An 11,384-nucleotide genomic window follows, 5' to 3' on the forward strand; every position below is an offset into this window, starting at 1 on the left:
TTGAAGTGTTAGCTAGAACAATAAGACCACAAAAAGAGATCAAGGGGTTACAAATTGGTAAAGAAGTAATAACAACATCACTATTTGCAGATTCTATGATAGTATATGTAACAGACACCAAAACCTCTACCAGAGAACTTCTCTAGCTGACAAACAAATTCAGCAAAGTGGTCAGATATAAAATTAACTCAAATAAATCAGTAACCTTCCTGTATAGAAAGGATAAACAAGCTGAGAAAGAAATTACGGAAACAACTCCCTTCACAATAGCCCCAAATAGGATAAAATATCTTGGAGTATCTCTGACAAAACAAGTGAAAGACCTTTATGACAATAACTTCAAGTCTCTCAAGAAGGAAATTGAAGAAGATCTCAGAAAATGGAGAAGCTCTCCCATTCTCATGCATTGGGAGAATTAACATGTAGAAATAACCATCCTACCAAAGATAATCTGTAGATTTAATGTAATCCCCTTCAAAATTCCAACACAATTTTTCAAAGACACAGAAAGAGAAATTCTCAAATTCATCTGGAAAGGCAACAAAACCAGAATAGCAAAAACTATTCTTAACAATAAAAGAACAGCTTGGAAAATCACTATCCCTGACCTCAAGCTTTACTGCAAAGCTATAGTGATTTAAAAAAAAAAAAACTGCCTGATATTGAAACAAAGACAAACATGACACATGTTGCTCAATGGAATAGAATTGAAGACCCAGAAATAAAACCACAATCTTAACTGTCACTTGATCTTTGATAAGATGCCAAGAAATATACAATGGAAAAAAGAAAGCATCTTCAATAAATGGTGCTAGTCTAACTGTCTGGTTCTATGTAGAAAGATGAAAATAGACCCATATTTGTCACCTAGTACAAAGGTCAAGTCCAACTGGATCAAGGACCACAACCTAAATCCAAATACACTGAATCTAGTAGAAGAGAAAGTGGGAAAGAGCTTTGAACTCATTAGCACAGGGGGAAATTTCCAAAACAGAACTCCAGTGGCTCATGCTCTCAGATTGAGAATTGATAAATGGATTCTCATGAAACTGGAAAGATTTGCCTTCTGGAAGGCAAAGGACATAGTCAATAAGATAAATCAGCAACATACAATTTGGTAAAAAATCTTTGCTAAATCCACATCTGATAGAGAGCTAATATCCAAAATACATAAAGAACTCAAGAAGTTAATCACCAAAAGACCAAATAACACAATAAAAAAATGGTGTAAAAAAATGGTGTATAAAACTAAACAGAGAATTCAGAACCGAGGAATCTCAAATGGCTGAAAGGCACTTAAAGAAATGTTCAAAGTCCTTAGTGATCAGAGAAATGCAAATCAAAATGACCCTGAAATTTCACCTTACAACAATCAGAATAGCTAAGAAAAAAACCTCAGGTGATAATACAAGTGGAAGAGAATGTTGACAAAAAGGAACATTCCTCCATTGCTGGTGGGATGGCTAACTGGTGCAACCACTATGGAAATCAATCTGGAGGTTCCTAAAATAATGGAAATATATCTACCTGAAGACTCAGCTATACAACTCTTGGGAATATACTCAAAAGATACCCCATAATACCACAGGGGTTCCACTATGTTCACAGTGGCCTTACTTGTGATAGCCAGAAGCTGGAAACAACCTAGATATCCCATGACAGAAGAATGGATACAGAAAATGTTTTTCATTTACACAATGGAATACTACTCAGCTATTAAGAATGAGGACATCCTGGGTTTTGCAGGCAAATGGATGGAAATAGAAAATACCATCCTGATTATGTTAACTGAGACCCAAAAGGACATACATGGTATGTACTCACTAATATGTGGATATTAGCCAAAAAAAAAAAAAATGAGTACAAAATAACCAAGATACACTCCACAGATCTCAAAAAGGCCAGCAAACTAAAGTGCCCAAATGAGGACATCTCACATTTCAGTGCCAATTGGGAGAGAGAAGAAAGCAATCATAAGTGGGAAGGAGGGAAGGGTCTGGGAGGAAAATTTGGATGTGGGGATGGGGAGTTGGGGGAAGAGGGTAACGTGATTTGGTATTGTGTGAGGGAAAAGGACTGAAGATCTGAGGGCCAGCAGAAAGAATGGGAACAGTCAACCTTAGATAATAGGATGTTGAGGGGTCTCTCCAGAATGCACCAGAGACCTGGGAGGTGAGAGACTCTCAGAACTCAATTCTTAGATGAAATGCTTATTAGTAGGGAGAGGGAACTTATAGAGCCAACTTCCAGCAGGAAGACAGGACATCAAGTGAGAGATGGGGTTGCCATTGTATAGTCAGAACTCTGACCCATAATTATTTCTGTCTAAAAGAACTACAGAGTTGGAAATGGAGAGGAGCCTGAGGAAAAGAAGGTCCAGTGACAGGCCCAAAGTGGGATCCAGCTCAAGGGGAGGTCCCAAGGCCTGACACTATTACTGAAGCTATGGAGCACTCACAAAAATGGACTTAGCATGACTGCATTCCAGAAGACCCAACAAGTAGCTGAAAGAGTCAGAGGCAGATGTTTGCACCCAACCATTGGACAGAAGCAACTGACCCCTGTATTTGAATTAGGGAAGGCTGAAAGAAGCTGAGAAGGGCAATCCTGATGAAGGACCAGCAGTCTCAATTTATCTGGACCCCAGAGATCTTTCAAACACTGTACCACCAAGCAGGCAGCATACACCAGCTGCTATGAGGCCCACAACACACATACAGTAGAGGACTGTGTTCATTAAGAGATGATGCACCTAACCCTCAGGAGACTGGAGGCCCCAGGGTGTTTAGAGGTCAGCTGGAGTGGGGGTGGTGACATCCACGTGGAGACAGGGGTTTGGGGAGGAGATAAGGAATGTGGAACAGTCAGAGGGTGGATGGGTGTGTATGTGTGGATAAAATATGGAGTGTAAAAAATAAATCAATTTTTCAAAAAGTAAAAAAAAAAGTATAGCTTAGTACCATAGGGTTTCATATCTATGGAAACAGACAAGAAATTCAAGAAAAAGTCCCTCTCAAGACTATTATTATATCTTAGATGACTTTAGTTCCAATAGGAAAAGATTGTAAACTATGATTTGTAAATTCATCATGATTGTTTAATCTGTATTATTTATATGAATAAACATTTGTGCATATGTGGATCTCAAAAACACACTTCAATTTTAACTCTAGGTAACTTGAAAATAACTTACACGCATTCTTATCATCGGCAGTAACTTCTCGATTATATCATTCACTGTATCAAGGTTTGTTGCTGTTACAGATAAAATCTATGAAAAGTACAGAGAAATATTGTATAAAATAACTTTGAAGCTTATGATTACAAAATTAGTTTTTATTTAATCATTACTTATAACCTACAGTCTTCAGGCATACCAGAAGGGGACATCAGAGTCCATTACAGATGGTTATGAGGCACCCTGTGGTTGCTGAGAATTGAACTCAGGACCACTGGAAGAATAGTCAGTGCTCATAACCACTGATTCATCTCTCCAGCCCCAAATAGACAATTATTTAATAGCTAAGTTGTTAAACTCAATGATAAAACTACTACAATGTAGTATGTGTGAAGTTATGAGTTTTATCCTAAGCACTGTAAACACATATGACCACACTCACACACACACAAACAAATCAATGGAAAGTTAATAAAACTGATTTCTAAATGGAAATTACATGAAAAGATATCCATCCCTATGCCTAGAACATGCAAATAAACACGAGAATAAAGAGTCATGATTATGTAGCTGGCCTTCCTAAGAAGGTGTGATGATGCACAAAGAAATGCCGGAAGGGCAGAGGACAAAGGGAAAAACATAAAATGTTATGAAACATGTGGATGCGTAGAGCAAATTAATTCTTGACAATCTTTTGTCCTGTTTAAGATTTGTTTATGGTTAACTTATATAATAATTTTTTTCATTAGACAGAAATATTTTAGAAGAAATAGTAGTTGAACAACACAAAAGTTAATATATAAGCAATAAGAACTCTGGGGAAAAAGCAGTTTAATTCTATTAATAATAATTGGCATGGAAATGTACGCTGATGCAACTAAGTGATGTAATTTTCAGTCATTTAAGAAAAAATTTCATATACATATGTATATACGTGTATATATACATATATATGTATATATATAAATATATTGCTTTAGCATGTGGATTAATCTTGCTTCATATTTTTCTCACATACAAAAAACACAGGTGTGCATACCATATCTATACAGCTTTTCCATAGGCATAAATTCTTGCTACCACTCCCATCCACTCTCTTACACTACAACCAGACTGTCTATCTGGAACTCATAAACTAGAAATATCAGTTTTGGGTTTGTATTCACATACACTGTCACAGGTTGGGATATCTTCAGTATGTATCTGCAGTGATAAATTTGTCTTGATACCGTTCCTGGCTTCAAGAATTGATCTGTGCAAATGCAATAAAAATAAATGAAATAGTAAAATTAACTTGCTAGTGGCTTCTTTTAATCACTGTTAGTATTTTGTAAGATTCATCTTAGTGTTAAGTACCAGACAAGCAGTTCAGCAATATGCATTATTGGATTAGGGAATATTTAAAAGTGTTTCAGAACCAAAGACATGGTCAGGTAATAGCAAATTGACCTAGGAAGCACAACCAGTCCTTAGAACATTTTGTTTACAAGGTTGTTGTCAAGTGAACTTCACCTGGAATGAACTACAATCCAGAAATGGAGGGTACACCTGTGATCCAGATCTTGAGGCTGACTAGGACCTTGACATGGAGACCTTGAGGCATAGTAGCCATGAAAAACTTAGGCCCAGGCAAGGTAGAACACAGCTATCATTAATCCCTAGAGAATGAGGGAAGTGGATCTGAGTTCAAGGTCAGCCTGGGAGAAAGCAAGGTCCAGATCTAGGCATGGTGGTATACACCTTTAATCTGAGCAACACCTTATACTGGAGGCCTACATAAGGACATTGAAGAATGAAGACTCACTCCAGAGACAGTCCATAAATTCTGTGGCTCTAGGAAAGATCTGTAACTAATAACCACAAAAAAAGGCAAAAATCTGCTTGACCTCAAAGGAGGAAGTATCAGATTGTTGGAATGGATTTGATAGAGTAACATCTATAGAGTGGAATTCAAAGTAAGACTGAAGAGCACTGTTTATTCCAATATAAAAAGGAGATGAAGAATGCAGAAATTCCTCAAAATTAAAATATGCTATAGACAAGAGAATCTAAAGAAGTATCTAGTGACCATCTAATCAACAACATATTTGGAGGCAGTCTACCAAATATATGCTGAAAGAGTCAGATGCAGATACTTGTACCCAACCAATGGACAGAAGCAGCTGACCCCTCTTGTTGAATTAGGTAAGGCTGAAAGAAGCTGGAGAGAAGGGTGATCCTGTAGGAGGACCAGCAGTATCAATTAATCTGGACCCCTAAGATCTTACAAACATTGGACTACCAGACAGGATACACCATTGGATTTGAGGCCCCCAGAACACATACAGTAAAGGACTTCTGGGTCTGTGTTCATTCAGAGATGATGCACCTAATCCTCAAGAGACTGGAGGCTTCAGGGAGTTTAGAGGTCAGGTGGGGTGGGTGGTGGCTTCCATGTGGAGAAAGAGTGTGGTGGGGAGGAGTTGTGGGATGTGGAGCTTTGGGGGACAGATGGGGGAGGGACAGAGAATGGAATATGGAGTGTAAAAGTGAATTGAAAATAAAATAAAATTTCAAAAAGAAATGAAGCAAAACTGCAATTCCCATATTAGTATGGAATAAATGTACAATCACAAGTAAAATACCTTTGTAGAAAATAGTGCCACTTATCTTTCTGTTCTTGTGAACTATAATGTTAAAAGAGAAAAACAAGATTAGAGTCTTGATGATGCTAAGACTTTTAAGATTATTGCTCCTAAAAATTAAAATCCAATGTCCATCATGAGGGTGCAGGTGTAGATGGTATTTTCCACATGACTGCCCTTATGAATGACATGTTTCACTGGAACACTTGTATGATAGGAAGTTCACTATAATGTGGAAGCTAGTTGGGAATTTCAAAACCTGTGTATGTTCCAAGAGCTGTGTGACTACTTCTGCGCCATCAATGACTCCTAGCTTTAGTTTCGTGTATAAAGGATAGCTAAGACAGTGTACTCTTAGTGTGAGGTCCTTTTCACATAGTAAGGGATCATTATTCACACTAAACCACAGGGGAGCTATATGACCTTTGTTTAGAACACACAAGACAGGGGGAACACCTTTTAAGAAAAAATAGTTTATTTCCTCCTGTGGACTACAGAATTGACATACAGGACAGGAGTCCTAGAAACCAGTGCTTCATCTGTGTGAGTCATCATATCAACTCTCCTGGTACAAATTAATAATCAGCCCACGACCATTCCACTGTATCATGTAATACTCTAATTGAGATGGGTTAAATATGAATCACCATGCTAATTTTTATAACTGCAAATTTTAGGTTGAATGAGTTATACCTCTTTGATATTTGACAAATCCACAGTCTTACAGGCATCAACATTGTCTTGATGATCAATGTTTTGCTTTTCCAAGCAGCAACCCCTACCCAATGCACTATTGCTCTTCCCCATGCTCACAACCCTATGTCAGGTATAATTTTCCATCTGTACGCTAATGTGTACATTGTTTCCTCTTTCTGAAAATAATTATCCATGCTGCAAAGATCTCACATTCAAATATTTTCTTCTCCATTTTGCCATAATTCTAACATCTGTAACTCAAACTGACTTCGTATGGAACTGATTCTTGCCCAGAGACTGGCACTTCCATGTTCCTACCCTTAACTGCTCACCCACTCTATTCTCTGACTGCAACCATTTTTATCACCATGCTACAGACAGAAAAAGAGTCACCACCAGCCATGTGAGATCTAACATATATTGGCCATTGGCTGCTTCCCTAACTGACTTGGGGGTAGCGAGTAGGAGATTAGAAACATAATTAAGCTGGGGGTGGATCTGGGGTGCTGAACTAGGAATAAGGTGACTGATCAAACAAAGTTGAGAGCAGATTCAGAGGTGTTGAGCTGGGGGAGAAAAGAAGGGTATGGGCACTGAAGAAGGCTTAGAAGAACCTCTTCATTGAGCTAAGGCATATCAAAATGAGATAATATGCATGTCTATCATCTGTGGATCCAATGGAATCTTACCCCTTGATCTTTTATCCTTACCAGTTGACTATTCAACACCAGTGATATTCTGCTACACAGATATTCAAATACTTGAACATTCTATGAGAAACTATTTTTATCTGTCCAATTAAATACTATTTTTATGGAAATTAACTGGGAAGTACTGCAGATATTGGTCAAATTTAAGTATACTATGCAATATTATTGGAGAGAAATCAATGTATGTATTTTCAAAACCTAGATAATACCAGGCATTATGGGGGAAAGAATGAGGAGGATATGGTAAATCCTTGTTTAGTCCACATCCTTCTTAGAAGACAAGGTACATCTGCTTTTCCCCAGAATCTTTGGGAGACCAATGAACATCACAGATAAAAAACTAAGGAATCTATGTCCATGTGAAATGTATGTTGTGAAAAGTATAGACAAACTAGGGTCATCATAGAAGGAGAAAATCTGAGTTGGTATCTTCTATACAATCAGACTAAACTGGATTCTTATTTTTGCCAACATTCTGGTTAATTGGTTTAACCTGTGAATTACAAACCACTAAGCTGCCCACCAATTTCTATAGCTCTCTTCCTGTGAATACAGGTCCAAACTGTAAGTCTTACCGAAAGGTGGCCCAAAAGTGTCCACTGGGCCAATGCAGATAAAGGGTCTTGCAAGTACAGATTTCCTTTTTTGTGCATTGGGCCACATGATCCATCATCACCCACAGGAGATGCAGTGGGATGATGCACTTTATCTTAAACTCTTTTTTATTCCTAGAAGAAAATAAAGTATCTTTGTTAGTTTGATTTGCATTGTAGTTGGTATTGCTTGTAGAAATACCCAGTTCCTCCTGCCCCAGAGCAGAGGAGGACTCCTCCATTTTATCACTAAGGCACAGTTGAAACCAGGGTAGATGGAATTCAACAATGCGAGTGTTGAAAAGGTTGCTGGATAGAAGCTTCTCAATGCTCACAAATAGAGATAGCCTGATCATTTTTTGGACTGGAGAATGTTTAAAATGAATATACTATGAATATACCTCACTACAATAGCTCCTGTACGAAACATACAAAGCACAACTAATACAAGTGCCCAAAGATGATTATTTATCCCAGTAATTTAAACAAATAGTTGGAAATATGTCTTCCTATCAATCATTCTGATTTAACTGAAAGTGTTTGTAAGAAACAGTAACCTTGGAAGCATAGCTTTCCTTCTTTCATCATTATATGGAGCTAGCCTTTGAAAAATTCAGATACATATACAATGTGTTCTGATAATTTTGTTTTTTGCTCTCTGCTTTCCCTTCTATCTTTTAACAGAATCCTTTGCAGATTTGTGTCTTTTCTATTATTTTATGATAGACTGAATATTACATCTGTGTGTGTGTATGTGTGTGTGTGTGTGTGTGAATTGAGTACATAACTCTGCATTGGACACTGTTAATGTAATATGATGGTCAAAAACTGAAAATACTTACTCTGTCACTCTCAGATTCAGGAAACAATATAACACAATATAAACCCTGATTCAAAAATAATGAGCACACACACATACACACACACACACACACACACACGAGTATGAGAATGTATATATATCATTCTAAAATTCAAAAGTGTGACATTTTTAAAACAAGCTACTACAGAGAAAATTTCTAACACTCTCTACTGTACCATGTAACAGTCGAAATACAAGCATATTATGGAATATTTACTAAAGGATACACATGCACACTGACACAAACATATACACACATGACTACATCATATGAAACATTTGTACTTATATTTTCTCTCCAAATCAAGACATCCAATTGTATATAGACATAGACATATATATTCATAGATATGAAGCAAAATTCAGAAGATATGCTTGAACCTAAAATCTCTAATTTAAATGTCTGATAAGAGATAATCATCCTTGAAAATGACAATAATGACAATCATCTCCTATGAAACTAATAATGCTCTTACCATAATATGAATGGCAATCTCAAAATAATTTCAATTTTTATTATTACTCAGCAGAAACAGAAGAAATATATGGTGTTTCAAGGAATGCATTCATTTTAGTCTCCTTTACTCTCAAAAACCAAAGTGAATTTCACTTACTTTCACCAACTACACTTAAAAGACACACTACCAGTATACATACATTTTTAATTGAAATGAGTCAGTTACTTAGAGGAGCGAGAGGGGAAAGAGGCAGATGCCCAGGAGCTGAGCCACTGCAGTGGCAGGCAGTTGGAGGCAGTTGGAGGCAGAGGCAGAGGCTGAGAAGGGAGGGGGGAAAACGGAGGAGGTCCCAGACCAGACTAGACCAGACTACACCAGACCAGTTCCTCCTTCTCCAGCTCCAGAACCACCCCAACGCCCACAACCACTTGCTTCGGGACCTGGTATGTGACTCCTGGCTGTCGATTCTTGTCTTTAATGGGGGGTGGGGGAAATTTGAGGATTTCCAAGTGTGGACTGAAGGTGAGTTGAGTAGAAATGACAAAAAGGAAGACAGATTGATAGCCAGACCATTCATTTATTTTGAGCCTGCATCAGTCAGACACTAACTACCATTTTCTATGCTGGGAGCTTACAGTGACTGATCAGGGTTGAAAAACAAATTTACTCCATTATTCTCTTTTGAAGATTTCATTTTCTCACAATGGTGGAAGTGGATCTTCAGGAATATTATTTAAGGATGGCCAGAACGCTTATCCCCTATGCTAAATAAATTATTGATGCCTGTCCTCCAAACCATGTACAAACTTATGAGAACATACCTTACATTATTTACTTGATAATGTCAGTACCAACTTCATACCTTCTAGAATAATATGAAGGCTATGATCATGGTCCGTGGAGATTATATGTGATGTGGTCCCAGAAAACACCTCCATGGTTATAAATTACAATGAACCATGTTATCATTTAATCACAGCACTTTCCCCTAGTTTGTGCAGAATCACCATCCAGGAACTTCTCAGTCCCTGCAGTTTCCCCTGACTAGTGGTTGCTATGAGTAGGGATAGCAGCTGCTTCTCATCTCTTCATACTGATTCGGCAACTATGAGGTCAAGAAGCTTACATGTGTTGTCACATGTGTGCAAGGATTGTAATCAGGGATCCCCCACTCTTGCTGCTTGAATCTATCTGGAAACAACAAGCAAGAGGACACCTGGTTCTCATATTTCAAATATCTTATTTTGAGAAGATGTCTCTCAGTACACTCCACATATCCCACAAAGTTTCAGTACTCATATGTCAGCTTTAACAGTGCTAGAATCGCTGGCACGTGCTTCCACATCTGCCTCCTTTTCAAATTTGCTGTTACTCTTTCCACAGATTCAAATAGTAGGATAACACCTTAAAGATATCGTTTTTTAAAAATGTGTCTAAAACTTGTGACAAAATAAATTGAGAAATGTGGAGGAGGTTCACCAAACCTCAACCATGATAGAGGAAAAAGAAGTTGCAAATATGAAGTAATGAAGTAAATATAATGTTTTTTAAAAAATAAATAAAAGAACGTATTTTATTTTTGTACAGAAAGAACTAATTAAAGTGTAGCCTCTCATAATGAGGAATGCATATTACAAATACTCACCGGATACGCGACACAACCAAAACATCGTTAAATAAGGAGAGATGTCTTTTTTTTCTCATTTTCTGGAAACATTTGAGTTTCACGGGGCCTTGGCACAGCAAGGTTTGATGTATTCCTCCCATGTCTTTCTTCACAATGGTTTCCATATAGAAAAAAAAAGATGCTCCTGAGCCAGGTCTCCACCTAACAGAACAAGTATTCAGTGGTAAGTTATAAGACCAATGTTCACACTAAATTTTAAAGGGTTCATGATATTAAAGCACAGGAAATAAATTTGAAAGAGAAGATCAGAGGGATACTATAGCAACATTTATAATGTTAACAGTTATGATATGGTATACCTGTATGAAATTCAAAATAAGTATGGGATATTGAAAGATAATTGTAACTCTTAACATAAATAGTATTCTAATGGGAAAGATAGTAAGAAATGTTAAAAAAACTAACTGCAGTTAAAATTTTTAGACTGCTTTTTAAACATGTGAACACTCTAGCCTTTCCTATATTGCCCTATATGTCTGTTTCCTTCACAAATTTCTTTTTAATGTAATTGTTCCTTCCCAAACTGTCTTGAATGGTGAAAACATAGAAATGAACAGCTGGTGTATATTGTTTTCC

The 11,384-nt window shown here is 37.3% G+C and overlaps 1 protein-coding gene across 1 annotated transcript in view; it reads right to left on the reverse strand.

Annotated features, from left to right (window-relative positions):
- The window catches only part of LOC147005666 (rho GTPase-activating protein 20-like), a 36,702-nt gene extending 25,769 nt beyond the window's left edge, over nucleotides 1-10,933 (reverse strand). Inside the window, exons 1-5 of the mRNA XM_085836073.1 lie at nucleotides 10,767-10,933; nucleotides 7,784-7,936; nucleotides 5,803-5,844; nucleotides 4,349-4,430; nucleotides 3,194-3,271 (exon numbers count right to left, since the gene is read on the reverse strand). Coding sequence (XP_085692199.1) covers nucleotides 3,194-3,271; nucleotides 4,349-4,430; nucleotides 5,803-5,844; nucleotides 7,784-7,936; nucleotides 10,767-10,912 — 501 coding nt within the window. The 5' untranslated portion in view covers nucleotides 10,913-10,933. The remainder of the gene's footprint in view (nucleotides 1-3,193; nucleotides 3,272-4,348; nucleotides 4,431-5,802; nucleotides 5,845-7,783; nucleotides 7,937-10,766) is intronic.
- Between the last annotated feature and the right edge of the window lie 451 nt (nucleotides 10,934-11,384).

Source organism: Mus caroli, unplaced genomic scaffold, assembly GCF_978045245.1.
Source record: "Mus caroli unplaced genomic scaffold, Mus_caroli_1 scaffold_3, whole genome shotgun sequence".
Classification (NCBI taxonomy): Eukaryota; Metazoa; Chordata; class Mammalia; order Rodentia; family Muridae; genus Mus; species Mus caroli.